We start from the raw sequence: 20,103 nt of genomic DNA, 5'->3' as shown, positions 1-20,103 counted from the left end.
CCTTACAATACAGTTTATTCTCTTAGACTGTTCATGAACACTACTACTACTACTAATAATAATAAACCATAAAGGGAGGATGGGGGCTAGTCTGTTGTTATGTACATCTTCTGTGGGCCACAGTTCTTGTTTTTTCCAATAAATGTTTTACATCAGAGGAATTAGACAGATGATCCGCTGTGGCGACCCCTAACTGGGAAAAGCCGAAAGAAGAAGAAGAAGATCAGAGGAATTTTCTGTAAGACCTGAGAAGCACATACAAGATACTGCTTATAAAGGTCAGCGAAGTGGTGAAGAGGAATAAAGAGGCACTGGCAAGGAGGGACAGGTGGACCCATCCACAGAGGGAGGGCATTTGCCAATGACACTCTTTAAGGGGAGGTATGGTCCAGTGAAGGAAGTAGGGAGGGTCTCGTGTAGGTCATAAAAAAAAAAATTGTAGAGAAACAGCATTGTCCCGCATGATACTATTAAGTTCCTTGCTAGACACTGCTTTAGAATTCGTCATTGACTGGAGAGAAATTTGAGGTTGGTAGACCCAGCAATCATATGGGATTGGGACAGCTGTCAATATGACAGTAAATGGGCAAAAACAAAATTATAAAAAAAAAAAAAAAAAAAAAAAAAGACAAGCAGACAAAACCCCCCCCACAAAACAAGATTTCTAACTTTTTCTTCTCCTAAAGGCAGCGCTTCTTCCATAGTGCAAGATGCTGTATCAATCAGCAAAGTGGTTAAATCATACTCTGTCCTGCACTCTGCTTCTGCACAGCAGTCTATGCTGGCCAATTGGGTGATGGAGCTGTGATTGATCATGGATCTTGTTAAAGCCAATGTCTGCTGGTCATTTCATGGGATCAACTGAGATGGGCCCTGGAAGTCTGCTGTAGGAAGGTAAGCTAGGCAACTGGAATATAAAATTATGCTGGGTTTTGGACTTTGCTACAGTATACTATGCTACCCTAAAGAAGGATACTTTTAATTTAAGTGTGGGATGTGAGTGTAATAATTAGGGGAATAGCTTTTATTTCCTTTGATATCTAATTGATAATTCAGTCTCACTTTGTTCTTGTTATCCATTTGAAAGGAGTGCACTGAGTAAAGCTTGTGTCTGGTGATCATAGCTGAAGGCCTGCGGGTGTAATATGGTTGCAACACGTGACTGTATTTTGAGTTTGTTATAAAATGAGTTGACTACAGTAAGAATAAAGACTATCTTAGTTTTTATTTTAAAGTTTAATCTAATATAACTATTTTGAGTTTTCAGAAATTAACTCTTCCATATGATGTGCACTATAATGTTTTGAGACAGGTATTGATTTCCATGTAGGGCCCACAGACAGCTGTAATGTGCATTTACCGAGTACAGACAAAATCGTTCTTCCTTATGTTACAGTTTAATATGCAGCTGTGATTCTTATCACTGCTAACTTGTTCACGTTAGTTAGGTTTTTACCTGAAGCTAATATCTTGAATGGGCTGTACAAGAGATGGCGTTCATTTCAAAATGACTTATTCTGTTACTTAAATTTTTCTGACAGAACTGCAAAGTTTTGGTTTTATGTATTCTCCTGAAGCTTTACATCAGCCTTTCCCAGATTTAAAAATAGAAACTGCTTGTGTGCTGTCCTCCCCCTCCCCCATCCAAACTTGGGGGCCAAGTCCAGCAAGTGTATCTGATCAGATTCTTTGAAAGAGTTAGCTGTAAGCGTTCAAAAACAAAATCACAGGAGAAGGAATACAAAAGGTCAGAAGACTAGAGCAGCTATCTGCTTAATTCGTTCAGTCTTTGTACAATATATTCTTTTTCAAAAGAGGGAACTCTGCAGCATGGCTGGCAACTCTTCTGCGAAGGGCTGCCTAACCCTGGAAGGAAGGAAAAGAAGCCTTGAGAATGCTGAAGGACCAGCAACAAAAAGGAAAAACAGCTGGGGAATTCTCATCAGCCAAGGTAGTGAAGTAGTAAACATTATGACTGCCAGTTCTTTAAAGCTGCATGGCCTAGAGGCAGGCATACATTCACTATAAGCAGGAAAACTGTTTTGTTATTACAGGCACTGTGAAGTTATCCCTCCCCTTTCCTTTATGTATTTATTTATTTATTGTTTTATGCACATAATAGAATATGTAATACAGTGCAGTCAGACCTCAGGTTCATGATAGATGCGATGGAATAATAGATTTAGCAGGATTCATCTAGATTATAGTAGTATTTTACTGACGGTAGTGACAGTGGTGAGGGAGAACATGGTAGGCTGCATCTAGGCTGTCCAGAACAACTGCATGTGAAGTGGAAAGGAATGCAGTGCACAGTACCTTAAAATAATTTTATTTTTAACGCTCTCTATTTGTTAAGGAAACATAGAAGAAGCTTACAAAAAATGCTCACCTGACAAAATAAAACAATATTATTATACTGTAAAAGAGTCAAATAGCTTATAATATAAAATAGTTTATTAGCCATACTTGTGAGCATGAATTGCCATATGGAAGCCCTTCTAGTTATGTAAGAGAATTAGTTACTACATTTCTTACTGGAGGGGAGGTCTAGGATTTCAAGAAAAATGATAATTTGTTTTCATTTTGGATGCTGCCATATTACACTTTCTATTAACTCTGCTTCTTCAGAGCAGTAGTGTGACATTCTTTAGTGTGCCCAACATGAAAATCTATGGATGTTAATATATGGTTGCTAATAATTACAGTGGTCTGGTGGATTGGTTCTTTTTTACTTTCTGTATTTGATAATTTTAACAACTATTTTTATAAGCTTAATGAAGCTAAATTATCATCTAAATGTGGACAGCAAAAGCAAAAATGTAACAAATATCACTAACACACATAAGTTTACAAAAATATACAAAGAAAAGGAAAACATAGTACACTGTGTGGTTATATTGCTGTTGCTGGGTTGCATATATTTTTTCATTCTCCAATTACTTATTTTTTCTAAGATCATAGTGGAGATGTAGCCAATCTCAATACTCAGTGGGTGGACAGCACACAAACCAATCCTGCTCAAGTCATCATTCCATTGCAGGGAACACATATACACATGCACACCACACATGCACACAAACACACACACACACACACACACACACACACACACACACACACACACACACACACGCACGCACGCACGCACACTTGCATACGCACACTTGCACATGGACACGAACTTGCATGCACATGCACACACACATGCACAGCAACACACATTCAGGAGGCAATAAAGAGGCTCACCAATTCACCTAAAGCCTGGCTTTGAGATGAGGGAGAAAAATATAGCATTAATGAAGATCAGTATAAATGCAGGCAGAAAAATGCAGATTGCAAAGGAACCACTCCAGTCCAGGTATCAAAAGTAACCCTTGTTCTACTCTTCCACCTTGTCTCTATGTTTTTTTTTTTCCAGGTAACAGCTGACTCCATCACTACAGGTATATAAATTTGGTTTGGTTAATTTATGTATGCATTTATTTCTTGTAAAGCAGCTTAGTCCCACTAGGCCTCTTGAGTTCTTTTCAAGGAAGGCCTTAAATTGGTATTCATACTGATGAGAAATTTTGCCTGGGCATTGGAAAATTCCCCTACCCTATATGACAACTGCCAGCTGAGAAACCAACTCACACAGTCAGAACTTCGGTTTAACATCTCGTCTGAAGGATGGTACACTTTGGCATAGTGGTAGCACTTCCTTCATGCTGTACTGCAATGTCAGTTTTGGAAAATGAGTGCAGGTGCCTGCTGTGGGAATAAAACTAATAGTCTTCTGGTCTTCCAGCGTCCAACATGAATGTACTACCTGCTGAGCCATTGACACAGAAACGTATCATAAACAAATGAATGTCACTGGAGTTACCTGCTGCACCATTCCCACTACAAATCTGCTTGTTGCCATTTGGAACATTAAAGGCAGAGCTATTACTAAAAATAAGTATACTCCCTATATAGCAGTTTCTGTTAAAGGTTAGTTTACAAAATTATTTTCTAGTGAGATTTTATTTTCTTCTAGTGGTATGAATCATGAAATTAAAAAAGTAAGTACCACAGATATAAAGAAGGATTAAGGGGGAAGGGAAACAATTTTGGAGTACTCACTGACGCTTACTTCCACATCTATGAGTGAGTTAGCACAGATATTCCTCTTTTTTTTCATGTCCGATACACATTAAGGGGTAGGGAAAGCAGAGGGTTATATGAACTGAGGCTCAAATTGCATTCCTTTGTTGTCATAGTTTATTCCACACTACAAGAACTGAGACCCACAGTACAGGGTCGTCCCGTATCTTCCCTTTTAATGTCTCTTTTTATCCATCTACTGCCCGCCTAACATCAGCTCTGCTTCAATCAGTATAGCCATTTGTGCCCAAATAGGGTGAGCCATGACTGCTGGAGGTCATTACCCAGGTGACCATTTTTTTTAGGCTCAGTCTCACCCTTGGTGGCTGAAGGGAAAGCCCATACCACTATAGGAGTCCACAGTTCTTTCTCTAAGCATGTGTATGCTTCCACATATAAACACTAATGTGGGCGACTTTCAATGACTTGGAAGCATCAAACCCACTTCTCTGGTCCTGCAGACTTTAATGCCTTGCATGCATTCAGTGCCTTGGTGATGATGAGCCAGCTGGAACTATTACTGCCTCCCTGCAGGATGAACTAGCTGGCGTGAATTGTTCAATTGCATCCTCTACTGCTTAGCTCATCTAGCACCTAACCTACTCTTAGAACTTGGGTTGTTCAAGACATAATCATGTTTTGCCTCTCCATGCCATAGAAAAAAAGTACATCCCTTTTAAGTTTGATTTCCATTGCAAATTTTAAATAGGCATAATGCAAAACAGTAGCTCATATTTGTCTGCAGTCCATCATTTAGGATGATTCACAACAGTATCCACTACAGGATATTAATCCTGACTTAAAATACCCCAAAAGAGGTAAACACTGTGTTATAATACTTCTGGGAATACACAGAAACTTACATTTGGTTATTCCCCTTGTGAAAGCTTACACTTCATGGTATGCTCCTACAGATATTGCATGTCTTCATCAATATCCAATATAGCTGGGAGACTTGCAAAGCTCAGCACTGACAGAGCCCCGTGAATGATTTGCAAGTGATTGGTGTGAGGGTGTTCAGTTACTTGAGAGCAAGTACCAGATCTGGAACATAAATGAAAGGCAAGTATGCTCTTCCAACAGAGATTTCATAGTTGTTGAGCTGTTAAGCAAATAAAGTCATATCAGGCGCTTTAGGTTTTTCACTATTACTGATGTTGCTTCTGTGTTCTTTCTCTAGATCTTCTTAAATGCATTTAAGTTAAAATATTGTTAGTGCCCAGTATTCTAGAACAATTTCCATTGAATATATATATATATATATATATATATATATATATATATATATATATATATATATATCCCAATTTAGTCTGGTTAAATGAAAACATTTTACTAACTATCTCATGAATTTCATATTGTTATCTTATTAATCATCTAATATACCTGTGACACCCCACCACTGGACCAGTAATCAAGGAGCCTCACTTCTCACCACTGGCAACAATGAGGGAATGTTCAATGGGGGGATGAGAGGTACACACATAGTATTTTTCAGATGCAGCTCTTTGCATCAAGTGCAATTTCCCTTAAGAGCACACAGAGATGACAGTCAGTCCATGGCTGGTTTCTCCCTCTTTCTCCAGATCCCCAGTAAGACTCTCCAGTGGCACAACTATAGAGTTGAGTCCTTAGCCAGAGTTCCAAGCAAAGTCCTCCAACACTCTCTCTGTCCAACCAGTGCTTCGTGTCCCTGTCCATGTAGCTGACACACACACTGTTGGAGATTTGTTTTACACACACACACACACACACACACACACACACACACACACACACACACACACACACACGCACACGCACACACGCACACACGCACACACCACACACACACACACACACACACACACACACACACACACACACACACACACACACACATGCACATACCTTGGAAAGGCTGTCACAGGTTTGCTACCTATGCCCCCTTCTGCCCAGACTATAAGATAGTTACCACTGTCACTAGAACCCCTTATCAGCTACTTTAATGCCATTAAAAAATGGTGTCCAATTTTACTGTGCAATATTGATATTAATACAAATGGTAGTTTGACCAAGAGCAAGGCTGTAAGGAGTGGCCCACACACTGTCACCAAATAAACATGCAAGCACTCTCAAAACTTAAATATCTCTATACAGATCAGGCACAATGAAAGGTTTAAATATATTTAATAATAAATAATAAAAGAGCAAGATAATACTAAATATATATTCACAGTGACATCAAAGGTCAAAACCACAACAAATATTTAACACAACATTGCAGGACATTCTCAAATAAATAAAGAAAAATATTTAAACTAAGCTTCACTATATTCCTGACTGAATGTAAGAGAATTACTATAATCTGAGAACTTAATAATAAAGCAAGGCAGATGTGATGACTGGATCTTCTAGTAGTTGTCAGGTCCAAGACAGAATGCAGAATGCTCTGTCTCAGTAAGAGACTTCTCAAATTAATATCTCAAATATTACTGATGGTATAGCTTGCAGAATGACATCACTTCTTCTCATCTGATTTCTAGTTCCCAGGCCAAAACAACTATTGATGGCAACTGGAAGCATTTTGCATCTACCTGTAAAAATACATAGCTAAGAGCTTTTACTCAGATCTTTGGCAGATGCTGGAAGTCATAAAACAATTACATTCCTCAGTGCTTTAAAGACTAGTAATTAGTTCCCCCTAAAGACAATACAAAAAGTCTCCTAGTACAGATATCGTGTCTCTTGCTGCATTGAAAACTGAAAGATATTATCTTTTATGGCCTAGCCATAAAGTAATTTAATTTCAGTTATTTTTCTGAAGTTTGCTGGACTGAAGTTAACCTCCTGTATTCCAGTTTCCACTGCTAAAATATATACATTTAAACTGTTACAATAGTGCATGTACATTTCTGTTCTCTTCCAGTAGGGCACACCTTGGTTACATTTCAAACAGCACTTTGCAAATACCTTTTCAACACACACATATCTGTGTAAGCAGTTTGATATACACATGGCATGCAGTTCTAATACATTTGTAACATAAGCATCTTATATAAATATTTTCATTGTTCGCCAATGACATATAGATATTTACAAAATTCCAGATAGCTGTGTTTGCAGTATCTCCTTTCATGACAATGCCTAAAACAACATTCCTGCTTCATATCTCCCTGATATCTATTTCACTTTCAGCTATCTGCATTTTCTTCTTTTATTCCAGTTTCATTTGCTTTATCTAATGCATGACAAAAGTACATTTTCAAATTAAAATCTTCACATTTGCTTATCTTAACAAATATAAATCCTCTTTATGGGTGTGGATTGAAGATCTGAGGGTCATAATTACAATTTTCAGAATGGCAGCAATTTAAGAGTAGGTAGATTGTGGACTAATTCTTAGACTGCCATTTCTTAGAATAGTATTCTTACATCAATGAACAAATACCTCAGAGTTAGTAAATCTATGTAATGGGGTGCCATGTTAGGGGATCATGGGGGCAAAGTACACTGCAAATATACCCGGTCCCTATTACTTGATCGAGTTTTCAGGAACTCAAAATTCATATGATCATAGGAGGTTACTAGGCTAACAGCCCCTGGGCTCTTACAAGCCTAGCCAAGTTCAGTTCATATTCCCAAGCATATCTGGTTCAAGCAGACACTAAAAGCTGCACCTATTGCCCCTATCCAAGAGGGACACAGGTTTAACTTCCAGGGTGAATTTCTGGTTACCCATCCAGTCATCCAAATTATGCTTAAATAGGACCAACAAGGGGCTTTGTTTAACATAAATAGGAAGCTTGTTCCAAAGGTGGGCAACCTCTGTGAGACAAATCTGTCTCTCCAGCAAGTTCTTTTGATGTCACATACCAGGCTAAGGTCCTTTGAATGAGTGATCCATGTGTTGTTTGACTTGCGAATGTGTGGCATTTATTTCCATTAAAGCTGGGTCAGAGATTGCTCTATATGCAAAACACAGGTCGCCTCTAAGCAGTCTGTATGTCACAGAGTAAAGTGACAATAATTTCAGTCTGTTTGCATAAGAGAGATCTTGAAGGCCCTGCATTTTCTTTGTAAGGAACCTTTGTGGCCTCTGCTATTGCTGCAGGTGTTTGGAAAGGAACATATCAAAGGGAGCATTGTGCTCTATTATTGACCTAGTGAGGGAAGAGTACAGGGGGTGTTATAATCTCTTTTTTCTGGAGGCAATGCCCTTATTTATGAGCTGAGCAATATAAAATGCCCTTCTTACCTCTGTGGAGACATGGTTATCAAAGATAAGGTTGCTGTTGATCTGTGTGCCTAGATCTCTCACCACTGACTGTGTGCTTAGTGTTCTTCTATTGATGTGGTAGTTTGTAGTAATATAACCATTGCCAAACTGGTGATAATGCATTTTGTGCATTAAGTTTAAGACCATGACTTTAGCACCAGTCATTAGTCTGCGTATGACCTTGCTGCAGGATGTTGACATTGCTAGGGGTTTCAGTGATTGCTCCCAGTTTGCAGTCATCAGCAAACTTTGTCAGCCACAGTCCTTTAGTTTTAACCTGTACTTTGGAGAAGTAGATTCCAAACAGTAGGGATCCCAGATCCAGTCCCTGTGGAACAACACTGGTACGGGTAAGCTGGAGGAGGTGGAGTCCCCTGTTTTGACTGTATGAGTTCTATCAGTGAGTCACTTTGCAAACACCCTGACAATGGGTCTACTTCAAAACAGGGAATACTCATATTATCGAATCCCACTTCATTGAGCCTGACTTCATTGAATCTTCATTATATTGAACTCCCAGAACAACAAAAACGGACCCCAGGAAAAGAACCACTCAACCATCAGGTCAAAACAACAAACAGCAAAACAAAAAACCCTCCAAGTAAGGGGCTTTGCCCCCCACACCCCCGATATGGGGGGCTCCATCCCCCACACCCCCTAAGTAAATATACCAACTCCAAGATTGCACTACAGTGAAGGAAGGGCAGAGTTCACCATGGTGGCCAAGTGATTACTTTCCAGGGCTTCATTTTCATACTTCCGGGATTTCTGTATAATGAAGATCCAATTAAGTCAGGCTCGATGAAGTGGGATTTGATAATGTAAGTATTTGATGTTTTGAAGGGGAACCCTGACAAAATATATGGGTTGATACCCAGCTGAGTGAGTTTATCAATGATGCCTGAATGGGGGATTGTGTCAAAGGCCTTAGCTAAGTCTAAGTAGACTGTATGTATAGATTTGCCCTCATCTAGGGCTTTGCTGACCGTCTCAAAGAAGTCTACCAAGTTTAACAGGCATGATTTCCTTTGACAAACCTAAACTGGGTGGAGCTGAGCATTTGGAGATTTTCTATATCATTGTTAATAAGGTCTATGATAGTTTGCAGCTAAGGCTAGTCAGGCTAATGGGTGTATAGTTTTCATGGTCTATGGATGCACCACCTTTGTGCAAAGGGATGATGGTAATTGTTTTCCATTTCACTAGGATGAAGCTAATGCTTAGGCTGTGATCGAATAGCGTGCCCAATGGTGATGCTAATTCCTGTTTTAACTCATGTAGAACACAGCCCAGGATGTTGTCTGGTCCTATAGAAGCTGTGCTTTTGGCATTGAAGATGGCATATAAGACCTGCACCTCAGAGATACTAGGTGGGGGACAAGTGTTAGGGATGCTTTGGGGTATATGTGGTGGTACAGAGGAGTAGTTTTCACTGAACCTGTCAGCCAGCAGGTTTGCTATATCTACTGGTTCTGTATATGTAGTACCATTAACTAGGTGTTCCATGCAAATCTGGGCCTTAATCTTTGAGATTACAGATGTAACTAAAGAATGCCTTGTGGTTATCCTTAGTTAGGGAAGCTAATTTGGATTCATAGCTTTGGGGGACTTCACTAACCTTATTTGCCTGTTTAAGTTGAGGAGGGAGTATTTCCAGTTTTGAGACCATTCCTTTCTACTTTTAGACAACAATTTCTGCCTCCTGTTGTATAGCCTGTTAATGGCAGTTGTCCACCAAGTAGGTTTGTTTTTCATTGAAGATTTTGCTTTGGTTCTATCAGGTACAGCAGAGTTGATACAATTGTATAGGTACCGATATAAAGCATTGGTGTATAACTCAGCATAGGTGTCTGTTCCATCAGTGGGGGTGGCTATGAAGTTATTTATCCTGTCATGTAAGAGGTTCTAATTGACCTTGTAGTTTTTTTTTAGAATATTTGTTAAGGGGGGGTCTTATGTTATATTTACTTCTAGCGAGACTGATTTGTGGTCAGATCTCACCAGGGATGGCCACACACTGGGGGTGGTGCAGCGGTCACCCATATTGGTGAGCACCAGATCCAGGATGTTTGAGCCCCTTGTGGGTGTGTCAACCAGCTGCTCCAGGGCATTGGAATTAACAAAGTCCAGGAACCTATGAGCAAGTGAGTTAGAACAGGTATAATTTCCCTAGTCAATGGATGGGTAATTAAAGTCACCCCGAATCAGGGTGTTTGGTTGTATCTTGATTGGCTTACATAAATCCAAGTAGGCTGAGTGGATGCCCTGATTTATGGAGAGGGTCCTATAGCTGGAAATGACCTGAAGAGGGGTCTTACCTGCAGTCAGTTGCACCTGAAGTAGTTCAAGGAAATTGTGCTGTTTAACCAATCTAGAGGTGTATTTATCTTTAATGAATAGTGATACATCACCTCCTTTAGTTATTATGCCTTCAGTTTCTTGTCTGAACGTGTGGAAGGAAATGTATAGCTGGGGTGGTCTCTGCAGTCATAAACCAGGTCTCAGTAACTGCACAAATGTCAGCATCTTCCAAGAGAGGACTGCTTCCAGTGAGTCCAGTCTCTGGTTTAGACTCCTAGCATTTAGCAGCATAACCTTGAGGATCGTTTTAAAGAGTATTTTTACATCATGAATTTTGTTCTTCTGACATTGCCTAAAGAATTGATGAGATGATGTGATCAAATTTCTGAAAACCCGAAGCTTTTCAATAGAGATCGCTGTTCAGTGAGGAACATGAAATTTATCATTTCCACAGTGTATTACAATCTCGGAGTTGGTATATTTAATTAGCAGGGGCATGGGGGGCCCCATGCAAAACCATTAAAAAAGATAGATTTTTTGTGTTTTTTTTTAATATTGGAGTTTTCAAAATTTAATCATATTGTCCCACCGATATGAATTTCAAGTTTCTGAAAACTCAATCAACTGACATAGATCCAAAATACCTTAAAAGTGTAACAGAGAGGTTCAGAATTTATTACTTTTTTCAGAATCTTAGTTTAATTTTCAGATGCAATGTTTGCTCTGAGAGTGTTGATGGAGAAGTACAGAGAAGGCCAGAAGGAGTTGCATTGTGTCTTTGTGGACTTAGAGAAAGCATATGACAGGGTGCCTAGAGAGGAGTTGCGGTATTGTATGAGGAAGTCGGGAGTGTCAGAGAAGTATGTAAGAGTGGTACAGGATATGTATGAGGGTAGTGTGACAGCGGTAAGGTCTGTGGTGGGAGTGATGGATGTGTTTAAGGTGGAGGTGGGATTACATCAAGGATCAGCTCTGAGCCCTTTCTTATTTGCAATGGTGATGGACAGGTTGACAGATGAGATCAGAAAGGAGTCCCCGTGGACTATGATGTTTGCAGATGACATTGTGATCTGTAGTGAGAGTAGGGAACAGGTGGGGGAGACCCTGGAGAGGTGGAGATATGCTCTAGAGAGAAGAGGAATGAAGGTCAGCAGGACTAAGACAGAATATATGTGTGTGAATGAGAGGGAGGATAGAGGAAAGATGAGGATGCAGGGAGTAGAGGTAGTGAAGGTGGATGAGTTTAAGTACTTGGGATCAACAGTTCAGAGTAATAGTGAGTGTGGAAGAGAGGTGAAGAAGAGAGTACAGGCAGGATGGAATGGGTGGAGAAGAGTGTCAGGAGTGATTTGTGACAGACGAGTACCAGTAAGAGTGAAAGGGGAGATCTACAAGAGGGTAGTGAGACCAGCTATGTTATATGGGTTGGAGACAGTGGCATTGACAAAAAGGCAGGAGTCAGAGCTTGATGTAGCAGAGATGAAGATGTTAAGATTTGCACTGGGTGTGACGAGGATGGACAGGATTAAGAATAAGTATATTAGAGGGTCAGCCCAGGTTGGAAGGTTTGGAGACAAAGCCAGAGAGGCACAATTACGTTGGTTTGGACATGTGCTGAGGAGGGATGCAGAGTATATTGGGAAAAAGATGCTAAGGATGAAGCTGCTAGGTAACAGGAAAAAAGGAAGGCATAAGATAAGGTTTATGGATGTGGTGAGAGAGGACATGCAGGTGGTTGGTGTGCAGAGGACAGGAAGAAATGGAAACAGTTGATCCGCTGTGGCGACCCCTAACGGGAGCAGCCGAAAGAAGCAGAAGTTTAATTTTCAAGGTATCAGAACTGATATGAGTCTTATATTTCTGAGAGGCAGCCCCACTTTTATCACCTTGTTCAAAGTTCCCTAGAATATCCTTTACTAGAAAACTTAGAGACAAACTCACATTTCTTATCTATTATTTTTCTCCCACATGGCTGTCAGTCATTCCCCTTCTACTTAAGGAGTTGTCATATAGGTTCATAGGTTCATACTAGGCTATCTGCCCTAGGGCATTTATAAGCCTAGCCAGAATGTGTTTGGCTTTCGCCACCCATTTTAAATTTATTTTGCTATGCCCTTTTTCGAGGTTAGTATACTGTGCCTCTGTCTAACAGTGACACAGAAGTGATACCCGGGGTAAACCTATGATCTCCCATCCATTCATCAAGATTCCTCTTGAAGAGAGTCAATGAGGGACTCTGCCTAACCTGGACTGGGATTTTATTCCAGAGTGAAGGGACCCTCTCGGTTATGAATCTGCCCCTCCAGCATGTCCTATTTATTTCAGTGCTGAGGTTCAAGTCTCTCGAGTGCATAGCTCGATGGGATTTGGATTTTCTGAGGTGCAGCATGTCCATTAATTCCGGGTTGGACATGGCTTTATACATCAGGCACAGATCGCCTCTGAACAGGCGGTATGCCACTGAGTAGAGCTGGAGTTTCTTTAACCGGGCAGCATATGGCATCTGTTTGAGCCCTTTGATCCTCTTGGTGAGGTACTTTGGGGTCTTTCCAGTTGCTGCAGGTGTCTGGTAAGGTACATCCCAAAAGGGGCATTGTACTCAATTATGGGCCTGATGAGGGATGAGTAAAGAGGCACGATGACCTCCCCTGATCTAGATGTGAATCCCTTCATGATTAGGTGGGCTATATAAAATGTTTTTCTAACCACTTTGGCCACGTGGTTGTCAAATTACTTCTTCTGTACTTAATGGATTACCACCTATGTGGTAATTTGTGGGCACTTTGTTTTTGCCAAAGGGGATGACTATACACTTTTTGGCATTTAGCTTGAGGCCATGGCTCTGGCACCAGTTGTCTGTTTCTATGAGGCCCTTTTGGAGGATGCTTGTGTCGGCTGGAGAGTCGATTATGGTGCCCAGTTTGCAGTCATCTGCGAACTTGGTCAGCCACAGTCCTTCTGTGTTGGCCTGTACCTCCAAGAAATATATACCGAACAAGAGAGGTCCCAGGACTGAGACTTGTGGGACACCACTTGTAACTGGTCTGGAGTCTGACATGGCTCCAGCAATTCTAACCATGTGGGTTCTGTCCTTGAGCCAGTTTGCAATCCATCTAGTGACATAGGGGTTTATATTTAAGCTGGTGAGCTTATCTATAATGCCCGAGTGGGGTATTGTATCGAAGGCTTTTGCGAGGTCCAGGTAGGCTGTGTGGACCACCTTCCCCTCATCAATGGCCTTGGTGACTGTTTCAAAGAAATCAACCAGGTTTAAGAGGCAGGATCTTCCCTTTACAAAGCCGAACTGGGTAGGATCCAGTGTCTGTAGGTCCCCAATATCTTTATTTATGAGGTCCATGATGATCCTTTCCATAGCTTTGCAGACCAAGCTAGTCAGGCTTATGGGGCGATAGTTTCCATGATCCATTGAGGCACTACCTTTATGGAGAGGGACCACTGTTGCTGTACGCCACTCTTTGGGCACATATCCTGTAGTAAGGCTGAGATTGAACAGTAGTTTTATGTTTGGGTTTAGCTCTTCTTGGAGTTCATGTAGGACACAGCTCGGGACACCGTCTGATCCCACTGATGCTGTGTTTTTTGCTTTGGAGAGGGCGGCTCTTACCTGAGCATCTGAGATGTCAGGGGGGCAGCACTCTGCTGGGATAGATATTTGCCCTTTTGGTGGGGAGGGGGGAGAAGTTTGCGCTGAACCTGTCAGCTAGGATGTTGGCAATGTCTGTGGGTTCAGTGTATTTTTTGTCATTTTGGACTAATTCTGAGCATATCTGGGAATTACCACCCAGGTTCCTAACATAACTAAAGAAAACCTTGTGATTATCCTTAGTGTCCTGTGCAATTTTTCTCTCGAAGCTGGCCTTAGACAATTTTATGAGTGCCCGTAGTTTTTTGCTAATACTGATCAGTGATGCCTTCCCTTTTTGGGATTTTGCTCTATCATTTAGTAGCTTCCTCCTTCTATTGTATAGTTTGTTTATGGCTGGGGTCCACCAGGCAGGACATCTGCCTTTGGAGGATTGGGTCTTGGTTTCATTTGGGATTGCATGATCCATGCATTCCTGAAGGTGTTCATAGAATGCGTTTATAAAGGATTCTGTGGTCTGGGCTGTATTTTCCACAGGCCCGGGGCTTTGAAGGATTCCACCTCGGTTTTGAGGAGTGTGAAATTTGCTTTAGAGAAGTTTTTCACTGTGGTTTTCTGGGCAGGGGGTGGGGTCGGGATGTGAATATCCAGTGAGATTAGTTTATGGTCTGATCTTACCAGTGAGGGATACACTTCTGGTCTGGAGCATAGAGTCCCCATGTTGGTGATGATCAGGTCCAGTATATTTTCCCTCTTGTGGGAGTGGTAACAAGTTGTTCCATAGCATTTGAGTTTATAAATTCTAGGTACCTTTGGGCTAGGGTGTTGGAGCTAGAGTAATGCTCCCAGTCTATGTTTGGGTAGTTGAAGTCACCCAATATAATGGTGTTTGGAGAGACCTTCATATTTTCCAGTGTTCTCAGAAAGGCCGAGTGGGGTTCCTGGGTTTGGGAGGGTGGTCTGTAGCAGGCTATAAACTGGAAGGCAGTTTTACCCACTGTTAGTTGCACATGGATAGTCTCTGATGCTTCGTGCTTTGCCACCAACCTGGAGGTGTGGGTATCTTTGATGAATATCGATACTCCCCTCCTTTTGTGGTTCGGTCCAAGTTTTGGGGCGAAAAGCATGGTATGAGGTATAACCTGGTAGTGCTGGGGTGCTCTCGGAGCCCTGAACCAGGTTTCTGTTACTGCACAGATATTGATGTTCTCCATGCTAAGGAGAGTTTCGAGTGCATCTTGAGGTTTAGACTTCTGGCGTTGAGTAGCATTACTCTTAGTTTCTTATCCCTTGTGATACCTATGGAGGTGGGTTTGTCTTTTGAGCCTTGCCTAAAAAAGGCACTATGGGGGTAGCAAGAGCCTTTGCCAATATCCGAAAGCCCAGGGGTGACAGGTGCAAGCCATCCCTAGCGAAGCATCGTGGCTTGTCGAGCATATCATCCCAAGCTGACAGGCATTGGATCCCCTTTAAATGACACCAGTACTTAAGCCATTTGTTGAAATTGATCATCTTGTCTTCATATTGTGGCATCATTCTTGGTGAGGGTAAGATGCTACTCAAGGTCAGGGTCATACCAGCCTGGGCTACATGCTCAGAGAGCTCCTTTATGTCTCTTTTCATGTAGTCCAGGGAGGTACGTCTCAGGTCATTCAGAAACCATCAGAGATTTAATGATTATGGTGCCTGATGGGAGGAGCTGTATCAATGAATGGGCTTTCTGTTTCCTCCACTGGCATGTACATGCTCCTAACCAAAGACCTAGAAGGGATACCATCATTGGCTTGAATCACTAACCCATATACCATGGTCTTCTGGCCACTTATTGGTTCATAGGTTCATAGGTTGGTACTAGGCTATCAGCCCTAGGGCCTATGCAAGCCTAGCCATAACAATTCCCTGGATATTTCTTCCCACAATATTTACTTCTCTGGACCCCTGTCTAGCAGGGCGACTGACATGATCTCCGGGGTGAATTTCCTATCTCCCATCTAGTCATCAAGGTTCCTTTTGATGAGGGCCAATGAGGCGCTCTGCTTGACATGTATGGGCAGATTATGGGGAGTCTCTGGGTCAGGAACCTATCCCTCCAGCATGTTTTGTTCATTGTGATGACAAGGTTTAGATCCCTGGAGCATGTGGCTCTGAGGGATTGGGATTTCTTTAAGTGGAGCATGTCCAACAGCTCAGGGTTTGACATGGCCTAGTATGTTAAGCAGAGATCACCTCTGAGTAGACGATATGCAACAGAGTATAGCTGGAGTTTTTATAGATGGTCAGCATAGGGCATCTGCTTTAGGCCTGTGATTCTTTTAGTGAGGTATTTCTGTGGCCTTTCCAGCTGTTCCAGATGTCTTGTGAGGTACATACCAAACGGGGCATTATACTCTATAATGGGTCTAATGAGGGATGAGTACAGTGGGACAATGACCTCCTTTTTTCTGGATGAAAAGCCCTTAGTGATGACGTGTGCCACATAGAAGGATTTCCTGACTGTTGTGGTGATGTGGTTATCGAAAGTGAGACCACTGTCCACCTGTGTCCCTAAGTCTCTCATCACACTTTTGATGTTTAGTGTCCTGCCACCTATGTGGTAATTCATGGGTACATGTTTTTTTCCAAAGGTGATAACTATACATTTCTTGGCATTAAGCTTGAGCCCATGGCTCTGGCACTAGGCATCTGTTTCTGTAAGGCCCTTTTGTAGAATATCCACATCATTTGGGGATTCAATAATGGCTCCCAGTTTGCAGTCATCTGCGAACTTTGTTAACCAGGGTCCCTTAGTGTTGGCCTGTACTTCAGAGAAGTAGATGCCAAACAAGAGTGGTCCTAGGACTGAACCCTGAGGTACTCCACTTGTCAATTGTCTGGAGCTGGATTTGGAGTCGACTACTTTTACAGTCTGGGTTCTGTCAGTAAGTCAGTTGGCAACCCATAGAGTGATGTAGGGATTTATGCCCGGCCTAGTAAGTTTATCTATGATTCCAGAGTGGGAGATGGTGTCGAAGGCCTTGGCGAGGTCCAGTAGGCTGTATGGCCGCCTTACCCTCGTCCACAGCTCTGGAGACTGATCCGAAGAAGTCAGTCAGATTCAGGAGACAAGATCGTCCCTTCACGAACCCAAACTGGGTGGGATCCAGTGTTTGAAGGTTGCCAATGTCTTTGTTTATAAGTTCCATGATAATGCGTTCCATGCCCTTGCAGATCAGGCTTGTCAGACTGATGAGACGGTAGTTCCCAGGATCTAAGGCGGATCCTCCCTTGTGGAGCGGGATAACTGTAGCTGTGCACCACTCAGTGGGCACGAAGCCTGAGGTGAGGCTATGATTAAACATGACACTTAGGTGAGGTGCCAGTTCATTTTGTAGTTCATGTAGTACACAGCCTGGGATGTCATCTTGTCCCATGGATGCTGTATTCTTAGCTTTGGAGAGTGCAGTTTCTACCTGTGTGTCTGTGATTATCGGAATTTGGCAATCTTTTGGTGTTGAGATGGGCCCTTTAGGGGGGGGGGGTGAAGTTGGCACTAAATTGATCTGCCAGGATATTGGCAATATCCTTGGGATCACTATATTTAATGCCATTCTGTTGTAACTCAGAGCAGATCTGAGCATTGCATTTAGATTATTGACATAACTATCGAATGCCTTGTGGTTGTCTTTGTAATCTTTGGCAGTTTTATTTTCGTAACTAGCTTTTGAGGATTTTATGAGGGATCTCAGCTTCTTACTGAGGCTGGTGAGGGAGTTTTTTGCATCCTGAGATTTTCCTCTTTTCTACAACAGTTTCTTCCTTCTGTTGTATAGTTTGTTTATAGCAGGCGACCACCAGATTGGCTTCCATTTTATCTCCCTACAGTATGGACAGACCAGTATAAGCTGTCCATTTCCACTCATCACTGCCTAGCTGTTCCAGCACCTAGTCCCTTAGATGAACTCAGGGATTTATTTCTCTATGCTAAGCAAGAGCTACATCAATCTTTTACCTAAAATCCACTACTCTGTTCCCAACCCCCTCTAAACACTGCTTTATTCTGAAACATTCAACATTTGTATGATTTGTGTTCACATCTATCCTCCATCAAAATATCATTCTTAGACATTCTGGTATTAAGAAGTATGTGGTTTTGATTTGTCAGTCAAGTACCATCGTGTTCTATGACTAGAATGTTAAACTTGACTGAAATACAAATCTTAAACCAGAATCCTTACATTATTTATTTTTTGTGTAACATCCATGAATAAATAAGAATTTCTATATATTACATATTGTGTCGTAGTGCCCTTTCATTGGTGCCAGTGTGCTGTGAGCTGTTTGTTTTCTGGTTTATGGTTTTTGAGTCTACTTCAGCATTCCACAGTTCATTTGTGTCAAATACATAGCTCCTCTATTTCCAGTCCTCAGTTTTCACACCTAACTTTCCCTCCATTGAAGTTTTTGTTTTCCCTTTCTCTTATTATTTTATTTCTCTTATTAAGAAATAGTCATTCACCATAGCATACTACTTTTCTAAATATCTGCATCTATCGATTCTGCTTCCTCAACTCATCTTCAGTTTGCATTAACATCTTCATTCAGTCTATCCACCTGCTTTATTGTCTAATAATTTTAATATGCATATCATATTCATACACCAGTTATTTTACAGGTCATTATGATGCTCTTTGAAAAAAAAGTTATATCGACATAACTACCTAGTTTCCATCCGTAGGTTCAGAGGTTCATAGGTAGGTACTAGGCTATTGGCCCTAGGGCCTATATAAGCCTAGCCAAAAAGGTACCCTGGCTTTTGCTACTCAAGAAAATTATTTTTCTGTGCCCCTGTCGAGCAGCACCACAGAGGTGATCCCAGGGGTGAATTTCCTATTTCCCATCCAGTCATCAAGATTTTTCTTGAAGAGTGCTAATGAGGAGTTTTGTTTGATATAGATAGGTAGTTTGTTCCAGAGTCTGGGAAGTCTCTGGGACAATAATCCATCCCTCCACCATGTTCTGTTGATTGTGGTGACAAGGTTTAGGTCCCTAGAGTAAGTAGCTTGGAGGGATTGGGATTTCTTTAAGTGGAGCATGTCCAGCAGCTCTGGGTTTGACATAGCTTTGTATGTTAGGCAGAGATCACCTCTCAGTAGGTGATACGCGACGGAGTAAAGCTGGATTTTTTTGAGACGGTCTGCGTAGGGCATCTGTTTGAGGCTGGTAATGCTCTTTGTGAGGTATTTCTGCAGCCTTTCCAGTTGTTGTAGATGTCTAGTGAGGTACATGCCAAAAGGGACGTTGTACTCTATAATGGGTCTAATGAGTGATGAGTAGAGAGAACAATGACCTTTTCCTTCCTGGATGAGAAACCTTTTTTGATAAGGTGTGCCATGTAGAAGGATTTCCTGACTACTGTGGTGATGTGATTATCAAAGGAGAGACTACTGTCCACCTGTGTCTCAAGATCTCTTATCACACTTTCAATGTTAAGTAGACTACCATCTATGTGGTAGCTCATGGGTACAGAGTTTTTACCAAAGGGGTTGACAATTCACTTTTTGGCATTGCGCTTTAGGCCATGGCTTTGACACCAGGCATCTGTCTCAGTGAGGCCCTTTTGTAGGATGTCCACATCGTTAGGAGTTTCGATTATGGCTCCTAGTTTGCAGTCATCTGCGAACTTCGTTAGCCAAAGACCTTCTGTGTTAGCCTGTACTTCAGAAAAGTAGATAACAAACAGGAGAGGACCCAGGACTTGTCACTGGTCTGAAGTCGGATTTGGAGTCTGCTACTTTCACAGTGTGGGTTCTGTCAGTGAGCCAGTTGGCACCCCATC

General features: G+C 41.6%; 1 protein-coding gene across 3 annotated transcripts in view; it reads left to right on the top strand.

The window, feature by feature from the left end:
- The window catches only part of ASB5 (ankyrin repeat and SOCS box containing 5), a 685,704-nt gene that overhangs the window by 316,503 nt on the left and 349,098 nt on the right, over positions 1 to 20,103 (top strand). Inside the window, exon 1 of one of the 3 annotated variants that reach the window (XM_044062519.1) lies at positions 669 to 1,951. The exons of the other annotated variants lie outside the window; for them this stretch is intronic. Coding sequence (XP_043918454.1) covers positions 1,831 to 1,951 — 121 coding nt within the window. The 5' untranslated portion in view covers positions 669 to 1,830. Of the gene's footprint in view, positions 1 to 668; positions 1,952 to 20,103 lie in introns of those variants that run through there. 3 annotated transcript variants of the gene reach the window in all.

Source organism: Protopterus annectens, chromosome 2.part1 (assembly GCF_019279795.1).
Source record: "Protopterus annectens isolate FY-2018-M chromosome 2.part1, PAN1.0, whole genome shotgun sequence".
In the NCBI taxonomy this organism is placed as follows: Eukaryota; Metazoa; Chordata; order Ceratodontiformes; family Protopteridae; genus Protopterus; species Protopterus annectens.
This window is presented reverse-complemented; position numbering and strand designations above follow the sequence as displayed.